A 15,857-nucleotide genomic window follows, 5' to 3' on the forward strand; every position below is an offset into this window, starting at 1 on the left:
GGGTTGACATTGAGAAATCAAGCTGCACCAGTTGGAGCCAAACCAGACAACCTGCCTATTCTGCTAATTGGATTTGGGGGTCTGTGTTGAGATAGTCTGTCTGGACTGGACATTGGCTCACCTCGGCATGAATGCCTAATCGAGTGTCCAAAAGGACACAGAAACCCACACAGTAAATGAGCCAGATGGTTGGGCCATGGACAGTTTCAAAATGCACAGCAACTTTACTGTCCTTCTAGTCTAATCTTGGCTCAGTATATGATTGTCTGTCTGTCCAATGGGTCTCCTTGGTGCAGGGCCCTGGGAGATAGATTCTCACTAGTGTACCACAGGACAGGACAGCACAGAACTTTGCTGAATTCTTGCACCTTGCGTGCTTTTTAACCTCTCATTATGTTGTTGTTTTTAATTTTACTTTCTAAATTTCCCCCTAAGATTCAGTGGGTGGCTGATGTTTCTTAAATTTCTTATCTGGAATTACTCACTGCAACTCCTAATCCTTGGAATTTTTCAGACTCTATAAACTTAATTGTTCTAAGGAAAAGGTAGATAACACCACCTTGTGGAGAAAGAGATTCATAGACCAGTACTGGCAGGATGTGTACATATGAGAAAACACTTGGAACATTAACCATGTCTCTTTCTGGGAAAGAGTTAAGTAAGGCGATGCATACACAGAAAAGGGAAAACGCCTCAGGAATACACATAGTGCCAACTGTTCAGAGTAAGTTTCCTGGATACTAAGCATATAGGATCAGTGACAGGATCTTGTATGATCCTATCACTTTATACTGGTGGGGTGGGAAAAGAGTGCCTCATCAAATCTGCCCTTCATAGAGAGATTGAGACATGGGATCCTCTTATTGACCCAGGAACTGAATAAAAGCATATCTGACAGAGATGAAAAAATTGTATGGGTTTGAATATTGTTGTCCTTAAAGCAATGCACCTATGTTTATTATTTTTTCACTGTGTAACCTCATGTAGCGGCCAGCTGATTTAGTTAAGCCTGCAAAAATGCTGAACTCTATGTCTAAAATGAGGTTATGCAGGTGGGAAAGTATGTCTGGGAAAACATAAAGGGTAACAGCAGGGACTTTTATGATGTATTTATTTTTTCTTTTCCTTTTTTTTTTTTTTTTTTTTTTTTTTTTTTTTTTTGAGACAGGGTTCCTCTGTGTAGCTTTGGAGCCTGTCCTGGAACTTGTTCTGTAGACCAGGGTGTCCTCAAACTCATAGAGATCCACCTGCCTCTTCCTTGTAAATGCTGGGATTAAAGGTGTGTGCCACCACTGCCCAGCTGGTACATTTCTTAAAGGGCAAAAATAGAAGCTAAAAAAAAGAAAAGAAACAAAACTGTTCATGTAAGCATGATAGAAAAAAAAAAACTCAAAAAAAAAAAAAAAAAGAAAAAAAAAGCCGGGCGGCAGTGGCGCACGCCTTTAATCCCAGCACTCGGGAGGCAGAGGCAGGCGGATCTCTGTGAGTTCGAGACCAGCCTGGGCTACAAGAGCTAGTTCCAGGACAGGCTCCAAAGCCACAGAGAAACCCTTTCTCGAAAAAAAAAAAAAAAAAAAAAAAAAAAAAAAAAAAAAAGAAAAAAAAACTCTGTTAAAGTATAAAGATCACTTGAGCTATTAGGGGCCACTTTTGTGCATTCCACCTTGTGGTCAGAGTCTTCATTGCACCAACACTCCTTCCCTGTCTCAGGACCTGAACCTGAGCATAGGCAAAACTCTGGCACTTAATCTTTTAATTCCAAACACTATTTCCATTTTCAAAGCCACTCAGCATACTTTTTTTTGTTTGTTTGTTTTTCGAGACAGGGTTTCCGTGTAGTTTCTAGAGCCTGTCCTGGAACTAGCTCTTGTAGACCAGGCTGGCCTCGAACTCAGAGATCTGCCTGCCTCTGCCCCCCCCCCCCCCCGAGTGCTGGGATTAAAGGCATGCACCACCACCGCAGGGCCATTCAGCATACTTCTATTTTTAAAGAACGCTAGGTTTGTGACTTTGGAAGGATTATTTTGGCTATAGGATTTTGAACTTTGGATGAGTTTTTATCCTACTTTTTAGTCTACTAGTAGGTTAGAATTAATTCAGAGCAAATGCCTTACAGAGAGTCCTTGCATAGATATGAGATCACTGCAATGTACACTTTAGATTTCAAGATTCAAGAATTTTAAGTCATCAGTATTGTTAGCACAGAATCTTAACATTTGGTATCATGCACAAAAACTATCATCAAGTATTTGTATGCAATGTAGTTCCACATCAGCATCTGGGGTCTGAGGTCCTAGTGTGATTTACTCTGCTTCCCACATTTTGGCAACTGGACAGGTGAATCAGAAGGGAACCTAAGACAGTTCTCTGTTTTAGATGGACTTGCAGAGTCTAGTAAAATATAATAATAATTTTTAAAAATCAGAACTCAGTAACAAATATATCTTAAAGATCTAGAAAGGTCATATATTCAAAGACAAGATTAATCTCAAACTTTGAACAAATAAAGACATTTTAAATGGTGCAAAGTAGGATGTGACATGTTTGAAGTCCAAGAATACTGTTAGTCTAAACAGCAAAATCTGGAACCAGCTGGGTTCTATCCTCATCAAAGCCATTACAAAAGTCTAGTCCCTCCTTTTCTCATCTCAATCTATAGAAACTTTATTCAGGATCAGGTATTCAATGGGAATGATGGAGCAGGAGTGATCCCCTCATGCCCAGGCTATTAGGTTTTGATGGGACTTGGCATTTCCTCAAATAATTCTGTGCTTTAGCTGGGCGGTGGTGGCGCAAGCCTTTACTCCCAGCACTCGGGAGGCAGAGGCAGGCAGATCTCTGTTGAGTTTGAGGCCAGCCTAGTCTACAGAGTTCTAGGACAGGGCTATTACACAGAGAAACCCTGCCTCGAGAAAAGAAAAAAACGAAAAAACAAAACAAAACAAACAAACAAGGTAAGACAAAACAAAACAACAACAAAAAATCCACAAAATCCAAAACCAAAAAGAACAACTTTATCACAAGCAAAATATTTTAGGAAGGCTCTAACTCATTAGAAAACCGACAGTTTTCAGGACAAATTTCAAAATATAATTGAGAATCAGAGGGAAGTTTTTCTGGAAAAAAAACTTTTTGTTTTTTTGTTAATTTATTGCTTTTTATTGTTCTTTTTTTTTTTTTTTTTTTTTTTTTGGTTTTTCGAGACAGGGTTTCTCTGCAGCTTTTTTGGAGCCTGTCCTGGAACTAGCTCTTGTAGACCAGGCTGGCCTCGAACTCACAGAGATCCGCCTGCCTCTGCCTCCCGAGTGCTGGTATTAAAGGCGTGCGCCTCCACCGCCCGGCTGCTTTTTATTGTTAGTAAACAATAAACTACCTTTCTAATATTTTAAAACTTCTAAGATACTTTCTGTTTCTTCAAACAGTCTCACTGTACAACCCATATGATCTTGAACTAAAAAGCCTGCCATCTGTTTTCCAAGTGCTGGGATTTTGATTACAAGTATGTCTCCATGTTGAGCACATTTAGTTTTTAAATCTCTTTTAGGATTATTTTGTAAAGGACAACATTAAATGTCTTTTGAACTTTTTTTTTTTGTCAAAGGAATGCATATGCAGGTACCTGTGTTTGTTTTCTGAATTTTTTTTTTTTTTTTTGGTTTTTCGAGACAGGGTTTCTCTGCAGCTTTAGAGCCTGTCCTGGAGCTAGCTCTTGTAGACCAGGCTGGTCTCGAACTCACAGAGATCCACCTGCCTCTGCCTCCCGAGTGCTGGGATTAAAGGCGTGCGCCACCACCGCCCGGCTGTTTTCTGAATTTTAAATGTAATAGAAAGCTCTGTCCCTACTCTTCTGTAGGCCCACATTTCTATATGGTATGGTGTCCAGGCTCTAAAGCCATAGGCTACACCTGAAGTGATCACATAACCTTCCAGACAGGCTGTTGCCATCCTAACAAAGGATCAGGTTGTTTCTTTGCTCCTTCTCTGTAATTTGGAGGATGCCTGAAAAGAGGTGCTACCTCATCCTATGTGACAGCAACCACAGGTAGATGTAGACGTAACTAAAAACCATTCACCTGGTTACCTAGGAAGCAGAATACTAATGAAATTTCCCCCTCAGTTTATGTTTTTATATATAAGTCTGTTTGGAGACTAAAGCGAGAAATTCTTCAGAATGTGAACTCAGGATTTCATGAGGGATCTCTGAGAATCTCTCCTGATAAAGCCATGTGAGTTGTGTCTTTATTCCTGCACCTCCATTCCAGTCAAGAGAGATAGTTTATGTTGGGGTCTAGTCAAGAGAAATAATTTAGGGTCCGGGCTGACACCAGACCCCGACACTCTTCCATCTGGTCTCTGCTGATCTCCATCAGAAACTCCTGAAGGTATTCCTCCTCCTGCCCTGCCCACAGCAGTTCCAGCTCTCACCTCTACCAGAGATCCTCACAAGTCACAGCAGCAGTGACTAACTTGTATTTTTAAATTAACCTATGATCTGAAAACTTTGTTGTTTAGTACACAGTTGGTTTTTCTGTTGTTTTGCTTTTTAGTGTTTTTGAGAAAGGGTCTGTGTGACTCTGGGTGTCCTGCAAATATGTACAATGAACAGGTTGTCCTGCCTCCTGAGTGCTATGATTAAAGGCATACATATTATGTCTAGCTCAATACCTAGTACTTAAAGAAACATTTAAAAGGAAATATGATTTATCTTTGTGTTTTTTCCCTATTACCTTCCTAATGTCTGTTTTTTTTTGGGGGGGGGAGGTTAATTTTCTAATCCACATATTAAGAGAGGAGCATGTGAATCTGTACATACACAGATAAGTTATATAAGCCCAGCTTGGGATGCATACTTTTTCTAAATGGCAGGATGCAAAATAAATCTAGAGAACAATGTTAGGAAAGACTGTGTCCCAAGTCCTGGAAAACCTTTCCCTTATTTCCATCGGTCACTTTAGAAGCTATGGCCCATCTGTGCAGTGCTGGTTGCCTCTGCCCTCATCTCACAGCTCAGCGCAGGTCTTGCTGTGACTTCCGTGTCTCACCACCCCACACAGGGAGTCTAAAGCTGACTATTAAGCTTATACAAAATGTTATATTCTTTAGCAACCTGGTTGATTATCTAGCCAATGAAGAGATGATTAAAACAGGCTTTCTCATCTTCAGGCAGCTAAGCAGCAACTAAAACATCTTAGAAGTTTGAAAAAAAATTGTGTCAGAAAAATGATTAATTATCAAAAGCAAGACTTTCAATTAAATTAGAAAATTCCAAGAATGGCTTCAATATACATTTATTTAAAGTGAGGCATCTGCAAATAATTCTTAAATTGTGATTCAGGTTGAAACAACTTCATAAAAATATGCTGAGACCAGGCAGATCCACAGATCTCAACTACAAGATCACTTCTTTGCCCATTCTTCTTTCTCTTTTCTTTCCCGAATAACTTCTTTCAGATAGGGTTTAAGGTAGAATTTGTCCTAAAGAATGAAGAAAAATAATGGTCTTAAACCTCAAACTCATTATGATTAACTTTTTTGCTTATAGCATAAGAAAATATAAGCTGAAACTTCTAGGAACTATGTGCTTTTTAAACTGTAAAACCTCACAAAGATCACGCAGTGAGGAAGTTAGGAGGAGGAGTACCAGGGGGAAAAAAAACCAATGCCTATAAGTTTGCCAGGTTTCAACAATATCCATGCCAAGAACTAGAAAATCACTCAGGGGTCTTGATATAACTAAAACTCTTTGCATTAGAGAAGGAACTCAAGTAGAGGGGAAAAAAGCCACAAGACAAAAAAATACCTGGATTCTAGCCCAAGCTTTCCATACTAAAGCACTGAACAAATGAGTGTTTCTCCTGTTTCTGACTGCATGCTGAGTGATAAACACTGTTAGACAAAGCAAACCTGCTCTACCTCCTCATATTTTGTCCACTGCTCCTTAGGCAAGATCTGATGCCGCATGCTCAGGTCCAGGGCTCTCTTAATTCGAAACATTCTGTCATTATAAAGATGCTCAGGAAGCCTTCTTATGGCTTCTTTCACATCTTCAGTCTCGTGTAGTGTATCATCTCGCATTAAACCTGTGATAGAAACAGAAAAAGCAGATTAAACAGCTATCTGGATTTTTTTAAAAAGTGATTTTTAAAAAGTCTCATTATGTAGTACTGATTGGCCTTGAACTCAGAGAATAACTTGTTTCTCTGACCTCAGTCTCATATTAGCCTTGAAATAACCATCTTCTTGCTTCTGTCTGTCCATTGCAAATTATAGGCATATACCTAGTAGGAGTTTTTTCATGTATGTGTGTGCATGCACATACCTGTACCTCCACATACATGTAGAGGTCAAAGAGTAAACTTAAGGTGCTGGTTCTTGTCTCTCCACCTTGCAAGAGCTAGCCTACCAGCTTCTAGAGATTCTTGTCTCTGCTTCCATACTTCCCAGAGTGGCACATTGGGATTATAGCTGCTTGTGCTACTGTTTCAACTTTTTAAAAAATGTTTAATTGTAGATACAGTATTCTGACTGCATGTCTGCCTACAGGCCAGAAGAGGGCACCAGATCTCATTATGGATGGTTCAATACCCATGTGGTTGCTGGGACTTGAACTCAGGACCTCTGGAAGAGTAATTAGTGCTCTTAACTTCTAAGCCATCTCTCCAGTCATCCTGTTCCAACTTTTATGTGGGTTCTGAACTCAGGTCATCACCATCTCCTCAACCAAGGATTTTTCTTTTCTAAAGAGCAAAATATCTTTATGATTAAAAACTCAAGACTTGACTGAAAAAGCACCAAATCACTATATAAGATGGAAACCAAAAGAATTTCAGACCTGAGTTATTTCTTGAAGGAATATCTGGGCCTTTTAAAACCACTATCATAAAATTCCTATTTCATATGACCCAGTTCAGAAAATATTTAAAACGTGTATTTTGCCATTGAAAATACAAGTAGCCCACATATCTTCTAATTTGAGATGAAGAAGATATTAAATAACTAGGACCAGTGAGATGGTTAAGCAGGTGAAGGTATTTATTGAACAAGCCTAATGATGCAAGTTTGATCCCTAGACCCTATGGAGGAAGGAAAGAACTGTATCCTAGAAGTCCTCCTCTGACTTCCACAAGCATACCTGGTATAATAAATTCTTCTTTAAAGTCATAAAGAACTTAAAATTATACTAAAGACCCCTAAGATCTGCTGATGCTTTCATTCAGCTTCTAGACCACAAAGTGAAGATCAGAGCAAATTAGATAGCTCTAAGAAAGCTCACAAAACATATAAAGATGTGAAAGAAAAAAAGCATCTAGAATCTTAGCCCTCTCTTCAAAAGATCAAAAACTCAAAATAGTTTAATTTTAAATTTGATACACAGAAAAACAAAATAAAACATCTTTTTAGAACTATAAGAATTTTTAAAAAGCACAGCATTCAGGAACAGCAAGAGGACCACAGAAAACAGAAACTCACCCAGTTTGTTGAATCCAGCAGCATTATAATACCATTTTCGAAAACCATCCAGCCACTTGCTTGATGCTGCAACTATAATTACCACAATGTTAGTTGTTATACTTACAAATGAAGGCATCAATAAACAAAGAACTCGCATACGCTTATAAACCTAAGGAAGAATATCCCTTTGCATAATTTCACTTACGACATCATGGGAGAAAACCGTGAGCTCAAAATTAAAGGTGCCTAATATCCACAGAAATACTTCCTAACACTTTGGGTTCTCAAAGTTCAAAGGCCCTCTGCATTGACCTGCTACTATCAGAACTGAAAGGACAAGGGACAGGAAAGAGACCTGGAGCATTGTTATTATTTGTAGTTGCAAAAACAAATTTTTCTTTTTAAAGGGGTGAAGCTATGAGAGTTCAGGTTAGGTGGCAGGTCTTTCCTAGTCACAAAAACTTTTATTCTACATAATCTCATTTGGCCATCATTTTAAAAATATAATTACTGGAAAAACTTTTATAACATAAATCATTTAAATATCAATAGATTAGTAAAAAAGCCCATTTTCCTCCTCCCAAACAGCTAACTGAACACAAATAAGGAGGAATACTCCATGTTAAAATTTATTGTAACAGAGCATGTATGTAACTTCAGCACTTAGGAAGCTGAGGTAGTTTAAGATTGTAAATTCCAGATCTTGTATACAAAGAAAAACTAAAGTAAGGACTGGAAATGTAGCCCAGCCTTAGAGTTCAAGCCTAGCAAGCAAAATAACCCATGCAAAAACAACTCATAATTCTTTGGGGAACAAGGCTGAGCCTGACGAATAAGAAGCCTCAAAGAGGTCAAGGAAGCAGGACAGTGTCTGACAAGATGGCAACTTTCACTGGCTTGGAATCTGCCAAATAATTAGCCAATCAGAGCCCGAGATCCACCTGTCTCCACTTCTCCAGCACTAAGATTAAAAGCATGACAGGCAGGTCTCACCATGTAACTGGCTGGTCTGGAACTCGGGCTTTATTAAAAAACAAATAAACAGGGCTGGAGAGATGGCTCAGTGGTTAAGAGCATTGCCTGCCCTTCCAAAGGTCCTGAGTTCAATTCCCGGCAACCACATGGTGGCTCACAACCATCTGTAATGAGGTCTGGTGCCCCCTTCTGGCCTGAAGACATACACACAGACAGAATATTGAATACATAATAAATAATTAAATATTTTAAAAAACCCAAAGAAACAACATGGGTTCTGGAAACTGAATTCAGGCATGTGCTTGCACTGCAAGGCAAGCATTTTATCAACTGAGTTCTCTTCTCATGGTCCAAGCTTTCTTTTAAAATTGTGGCTAGGGCTAGTTTCTTACCAAAGAAGAAAAACAAGTTCTCAATTAGCTCCTTCTGACTGTGTACACCTTAGTTTAGATTACTACATGGCTTCCTCCAACCTCAGAAATTAAAATAAAATTGTTTTTAAGGGAAAATTAAAACAGTTAAGGGCGAATCACTCAGTTGGTACAGTGCCTGCCTAGCATGTACCACAAAGTCCTGGGTTCCAGCACCAGCACGACATAAAATGGGTGTGGTGCTGTATTCCTTCAATTCCAGCATTTTTAGGGAAGCAGAAGGATCAGAAGTTCAAGGTCATCCTTCAGTACACAGTGCATTCAAGACTGGCTCAAAAATTCAAACATAAAATTTAAAGAATTAAAAATAAATCTAAAAACAAACACATAGGAGCTAAACTGTGAACATAGCAGTAATTATAATAACGATTAAATTTAGCACTTATAATGTGTCAGGAACTACTCTGTTCACCATTTCCACATTAGCTAGGTTAAAAGCCTGTTGCAGAAAAGGAAGCAGGCTCATGGAAGGGAGTCAATATGATCTATATTGAAATCGGGTCTCTAGTATTAAACACAAACACCGACAGAGAATACCTTAAATTTTGTACCACTCCTTAAAATTTTTGTCAAGTGGGTGACCTTCACAATTTCTAGGCACTGTGAGAAGGGTACCAGTATTGTTTTTTTAAGAGCTATTCCAACTTAAAGCGCCAGAGGGCAAAGAGTGAATGAGTTAAATATTCTGGCATTCTATCCTAGGACAAATTCGTTCTAAGCCTACAGTAGACAAAAGTCGTTCCAGCTCTGCAGCCCACGTTCCAGATACACCTCGCTGAAGCTATAAACCTATCTAATCTCCCACGAATTTGGACAAAAGTCCGTGGGGACTAGCTCCGATCAATGTCACCAGCATGAAAAAGGTAGGATTTACGTAGCTAGTGCAGAGGACCGTGTCTGTCTCCAAGGGCTCCCTCAGTCCACTGCGGCCGACTTCCACTCCACCTCCTCACCTCCCCAAGCTGACCTAAGTCCGAGGGGAAGGAGCCGGACCCGCTGTGCAGCCATGGAGGGCTCCTTCCGCGGAGGTCCTGTTCCAGACCTCAGACTGGCCGGGCCTAGCTCAGCTGAACTGGGACGCCACGTCCCTTACCCTCAAAGTGACTACTTTGTTAGAGCAGAAAGGGAGCAAGATGCTAGGACTGAAAATTGCCCCGCGACATCCACTAAGGAAGACCAGTCACTTACCAGCAGGTCTGCCCGCCATGACGACCTAAGGTCGAAGCGCTGCCTTCTGGGTAAGTCCTAGAGGACACCAGGGGCTCTCGCGCAGGCGTCAGCAAACCTTGAGGGGGGGGGGGGGGGACGGGAAAGGGGAGGGGAGGGGAGGACTCGTGCGCAGGCGTCCTGCACACTTTCCGGTGAGTGGAGAGAAGCAGGAGCCGGGAAGGGGCGGGGTGGCTCGCCGAGCAGGCGCGGCTCTGTCGGCCCGCGGAAGGGTTAGGTGACTAAGTGAAGTCCCTACTTTGGGCTGATGATTTTGCGCTTTCCGTTTAAGAAACTTTTTTTTTTCTTTGATACAATGGGAAAAACAGTGACTGAGATATTAGGAGACGGTGTTATTCAAGGTTTTGTTACAGGAAGGTACTTTTACGATATTAATGGAGTTATGGCTTAGAGATGATAGTAATGTGGTAGAAGATTTTCAGGCACACAGGTCCTCAGTATGGAAGGAGGACTCCTTTGATGCCGGAATTCCTTATGTCAAATGGTGCGGTGTTTTAATACAATCCACATAAATCTCCTGCATTCTTTAAATCACCTTTAGATTACCTTTAAAACAGGATATAAAATGCTGTCACGCTGCATTATTTTGGAAATAACACAGGAAAAATGTACATACATGTTCAATACACAAATATCCCTCCCCAATCTGAATCCATAGATTTGGGCTCTTCAGGTACAGAAATGTATCTGTATTCACACATTTCAGTATTGGAGAGAGGAGCTGAATCTCAGAAAATTTAGACAACATAAATGATCATAACCAAAGACAATGAATTCAATGAACTGGGATGAGTCCACTTTTTTTTTTCTAGAATTGAGAAATCCATGTTCAAATACAGGCTTCTTTATTTCTAGGATCATATGCTGCGCAACTAATCCCAGAAAACTAAACCTCTAGGCTTCACCTTCTCCACCTAATGATCCATATCAAACCATTTTAGTAGAAAGTTAGGTCAGATAAGTTTTAAAAACATTAACTTTAAAACAGGAGTAGAAACACATGCCTATGATCCTAGAATTCAGTAAGCTGAGGCAGGAGGATCACTGCAAGTTCTAGTTTGTAGTTGTCTACATACTGAATTTGACTCCATTCTGGATCAATCACCACCCACTCACCTAAAACAAAAAAATATATATATTAAGCCTAAGATATATTTTAGAATATGTATGTAATATCATTAGCACAGCAAGTACCTAGACTGTGTACTTTCAAGGTCTTAGCCCCAATAGGTGAGATCTAACACATAAAATAAGGACAGAAAATGGGGAAAGTGATATTACTGTTGTTTGACCATGACTCAACTTTGTCTTTACCCTGCTGCCTTTCAGTCTTAAGTTGAAACCTGTGACAGCCTAGAACTGTATCGTTATGAATTCAAAGTGTTATTTAACGGTCATGAATTCTAAAGTTATGTTGCCTTCTTCCCTTCTGTTTCTGATACCTTATATCCCTCAGTTCTAAGAGTGTATGTAGTGGTCAACATGAAGTCTGAAAGAGGAAAAAAATACTTATGTACACTGGCACATTGCTTTGCAAAGGATATTCATTAAACTCTTCATCCTGACAAGTTTCAGTATCAGAGTGACCATATGTCAAGGTATGTTAAAGTATCAGATATCCAATATAGTTAAAAAAAATCCAACTTTATAGGCAGTAAGCCTAGGATTTGGTGTTTGTTCATCTTTTTAATTTTGACTTAAAATGTTTTAGGGGGTTGGGGAAATGGTTTAGTGGATACAAACACTTGCTGCTCTGCCAGAGAACCTGGGTTTAGACTCCAGCACCAATGTCAGGCAGCTCATCACCATCTGTAACTCTTAGCTTTAGGAGATCTGATGTCTTCTTCTGGCTTCTGTATGTATGAACATACATTCACACACATATACATGCAAATTACTACAATAAATCTTAATATTTTAAAAATTGTTTTCTTTCCTCCTGGCATAGAGATAACATTATTTTGACTATTTAAATTTTAGACACATATATGTGATCCTTTGCTGCCCTCCCCCATCTCCACAAAAAAAGCAAATTTTAAAGAGTAATCTTTAACATTTCTTTTCCCTTTAGAAGACTGGGTACACCCCAGTCATAATGAAGACATATAGGATGCATCAGTCTGTTCCATTAAACCACTTATAATCTCAAGATAGATATGCTCAAGAAACAGACAGTTATGGTTTTAAATTACTTAAAATTTTAGGATTATCCATTACAGCAGCACAACTAACCTATTCTTTGTATGCCTCCATGTGTATGTGCTTGTGTGTCAATATCTGTGCATGAATGTGTGCAAGTGTATGCATGCCAGAGGTCTAAGCTGAATGAAGGGGAAGCCCAACCAATCACCTTGTTTGTAAGGCATGTCCCCCTTAGGCTAATATTTACTTATAAAATCTTGCGGGTGAACAGCCCACCTTCTCTTTGTTTTCCTGAGCTCCTCGCTGGAACCTTGGCTTTTGTAAGTTCCCTTTTCTTTCCTTTATTAAAGCTGAATATTATATATTAAAGCTAGTCTGGTTAATCATAACTGCAGTTTGACCACGCCCCTTCATTTTGGCGTCCAACTAGGTGCACTTGGGAGCCTTTAGCTCCAGTTCCCACACTGTGTCAGGGATTGGGCATTGGGCTTTTGATTGATTCAGCGGGTCTTATCCATTTGCATTTGACAAATTTAGAGAAAATAATCCATATCTATCCTATTTTGGTGAGTTCAAAGTGTTATACCTAATTTGCTTTCTAGCATAACTTGCTTTCTTTGCTGGGTAAACTATAACTATCTAATCTTTAACTCCTTCAAAGACCCAAGAAGGAAATAATATTAACTGAGTAAGCAGGAAGTACGAGCAAGCAAGTTCCAAAAATATGAGAAATGATGAAACAGCTGGCTGCCTAGACAGTCACCCGAAGTTCCTCTGCAACACTGGGGTCTATCTTCTGCCTACAGGTGTTGGAGGAAGGGAACAGCTTGTTTGTCCTGGTTGCCCAGAACCGAAATAATCACACAGAAACTGTATATTTAAAGTACTGCTTGACCCTTTAGCTCTAGCTTCTTATTGGCTACCTCTTATATTAATTTAACCCATTTCTATTAATCTGTATATCGCCACATGGCAGTGGCTTACCAGCAAATATTTGGCATGTCTGACTCTGGCAGCTCCATGAAGTCTCTGATTCTGCCTTCTTCCTCCCAGCATTCAGTTCCATCTTCCCTGCCTACCTAAGTTCTGCCCTATCAACAGGCCAAGGCAGTTTCTTTAATCATTAATGGTAATCACAGCACACAGATGGGACTCCCACATCATACAGGCCTAGCATATCTGATAGAATTTTCAGTGAAGCAGGATATTCTGAAGCACTCTCCCTCCTTGTCTTGACAATGTTTGGTAGTCACTTTCTTTTGTATCCTTCTTGTCCAATTAGGACGGCATACTGTCAGCAGTCGAGGCAAGGGCATTTTCTTGCCTAGCAGTTTACTTTTGACATAAAGAAAGCAAACTCCATGTGGCATAGAATGTCCATCTGCAATTCACTTCAACTGCTAAGTGTTGACCACTGGGCAAAACTGCCTTTCATCTAAACTGAAGATCACCAGACAGTGGACAGAATCACTGGAATTGACAGCCTAGCTGCTCAGGTCAAGGTAGGCTTGTCTTCCTACAGATTTCTTAGCCCATAGGATCTTCTGGAGCCTGGCAGGCCCTGTGCTAAACAGCAAAAGGCAAATACAACCTTCAGTGACCATGGAAAACCCTGAGGAGTAGCTCTAGGTGTAAGTTCTCTATTGTTTTTAAATCAATAAAGTAAATTTTCATCCTTCTCAAAGATCTCTGATGCAGTTTGACAGCTAAGAGGTTTTGTCAGTTTAAAAGGACAGTCTCACCAAACAAATTTCAGTCAAATACAAATACAAGACCTGCAAGTTATAAAGGTATAAGGACAAATACAAGTTATCAAATTTCTCTCTCATGCTGCCTTCCATAGTCTTAAAAACAATACTTTTCATTGTACCAAAATATCTGTCACCGTCATTCTGACATAAATGTGCTACAATGTATATGTCTAAAACTTCTATTTTCACAAACCCAAAGAATTCTTGTGAGTTCCAGGGAACTGAATTTAAGAATCCACCTTAAACAGGTCAGATACAGCCCCTTCAATTCCCTGGTCCTAAAAGTTTTTTCCTAAACTTAACTTTGTCCTCTGTTCTGCCAATATTTGTAAGAGACACAAGACATTTCCATACCACAAACACCGGAGAGGAACAGACCATCTACTCTAGGTTTCTCAGGTTCCCCCAAACATGACACCCACAAATAAGCAGGAAGCAGTCTTGAGAATCCGCTGTCCCAATTCCTTTAACCTGTGATGCCTAAGCTCCTGCCTTTTTAATATAAAAAAGAGATGGGAATGTAATGGTCTGTTCTGCCTCTTTAAGAGACAAGCCACACCCTCCCCTTTCTGCCGAGGCAGGCAGATCTTCCTTCCTGCTTGCAGCCCGAGGAGTCTTTCTTCCTTTTCCTTCTTCCTCTCTGCCTCTCTCCATCTTCCCCTTCCCCCTTCTCTCTCTGCCTCTCTGCTCTTCTTCCCTTCTCCCTTTCCCTTCCATAACCTCTAAATGAATATCCAACCTCACTCTGCATGGCGTGCCTACCCGTCTGTCTCACCGTCTGCCTGGGACCAGCCACCTTCTCGTGGCGTGCCCATCTGTCTGCCTGCACTTCGGTTACCTGCAGCATGGTCTCGTGGCCCACTGCAGCCACTGTGGATCTGTAGTATTTTTAATTAATCCATTTCAGGGGAGGGCTTGTGGAGTTATGATACATGGGGTGATAATGCTTTCGAGAGCCATAGACTACAAAAAAAAATTAGTGCCAGTCATGGAAAACCTCCCTTCAAGTTGTTGGTTAGGAGCCATTAGACTACCTATAAAACAAAGGCCATTGCTGTTGCCCTGGGTTGCTTCCCAGAGCTCGAGAAGAGCCTACTGCCAGAGACACCACATGCTTTTTTCATAAGACTTAGAAAAATGTAGTAGCAATTGACCTGGAAGCCTCCCTATGGACTGGTTCTTAACATATTGGAAGGTGCTGAGGTCTGTCAAGGAATCAAAAGCAATCAATAGGCCTACCCAGCTGTAAAGCCTATTACCACAAAAATGATGGCCCTAGCAAGATATCCACAACTGTGCAATAGTGGGGATATCCTGGAGAGCAACCAATAGTTTTCTATTTAGACTTAATTATCTACTTGGCCTGCTCAATAGTCAGGAGTGCATACCTGCTACTACCTGTAGTGGAAAAGGTCACAGAACCTAGAAGACCTACTATTGCCATTTACCCAAACCAATATAATTTCTAACTGTATTCTAAATATTTATCCAGAATCTACTACCACCACTTTATTAGACCAGCATAACTACTTAACTACATTCTAAATCTTATCCTTATACCCAGAGATAAATACCATCAAAAAAGTCTCTCTTTACAGTAAATGGAGACCATCACAGAAAACCACAATTGGATACAATGCAGGAATCAACAGATTGTGGAAAGATCAGCCTCAATGGATACATCTACATCACAGCTCCTGCACCTGTGGCTCAGAGAAAACAGAGGAAAAGGAGCAAGAAAAATGTAAGAGTCAGTACACTAAGAAGTCTGCTGTAAAACAATCTCTCCTAGAAATGGCAGCATAAATGACTGGAATGAATGGCAATATCAATGGATATGCCAACATAAAAGGGGAAACTTTTGAGGGGTCCCATCCCT

At 40.2% G+C, this 15,857-nt stretch overlaps 1 protein-coding gene and 1 long non-coding RNA gene across 2 annotated transcripts; one reads left to right on the forward strand and one right to left on the reverse strand.

The window, feature by feature from the left end:
- Positions 1-5,272: 5,272 nt before the first annotated feature.
- On the reverse strand, positions 5,273-10,141 carry LOC119823100 (cytochrome b-c1 complex subunit 7). The gene is made up of 4 exons (XM_038342892.1): positions 10,047-10,141; positions 7,471-7,542; positions 5,914-6,080; positions 5,273-5,475 (listed from the first exon to the last, which is right to left on the reverse strand). Exons 1-4 carry the CDS (start codon positions 10,063-10,065, stop codon positions 5,398-5,400), a joined length of 336 nt encoding a protein of 111 aa, XP_038198820.1. The 5' UTR covers positions 10,066-10,141; the 3' UTR covers positions 5,273-5,397.
- A 1,416-nt stretch (positions 10,142-11,557) lies between these two features.
- Positions 11,558-15,698, forward strand: LOC119823101. Its single transcript, XR_005286903.1, has 3 exons — positions 11,558-11,683; positions 13,510-13,729; positions 15,577-15,698. It is a non-coding gene; the product is annotated as an uncharacterized LOC119823101 (long non-coding RNA).
- Positions 15,699-15,857: the final 159 nt, after the last annotated feature.

This window comes from Arvicola amphibius, chromosome 9, assembly GCF_903992535.2.
Source record: "Arvicola amphibius chromosome 9, mArvAmp1.2, whole genome shotgun sequence".
NCBI classification, from domain to species: Eukaryota; Metazoa; Chordata; class Mammalia; order Rodentia; family Cricetidae; genus Arvicola; species Arvicola amphibius.

Excerpts from the sequence above, each read along its gene's own strand:
- LOC119823100 (XM_038342892.1), bottom strand. Across the intron at positions 6,081-7,470 it reads TGCTGGATTCAACAAACTGG|GTTTAATGCGAGATGATACA; the intron begins GTGAGTTTCTGT and ends TTTCTATCACAG. Across the intron at positions 5,476-5,913 it reads AGTGGACAAAATATGAGGAG|GACAAATTCTACCTTAAACC; the intron begins GTAGAGCAGGTT and ends TTCATTCTTTAG.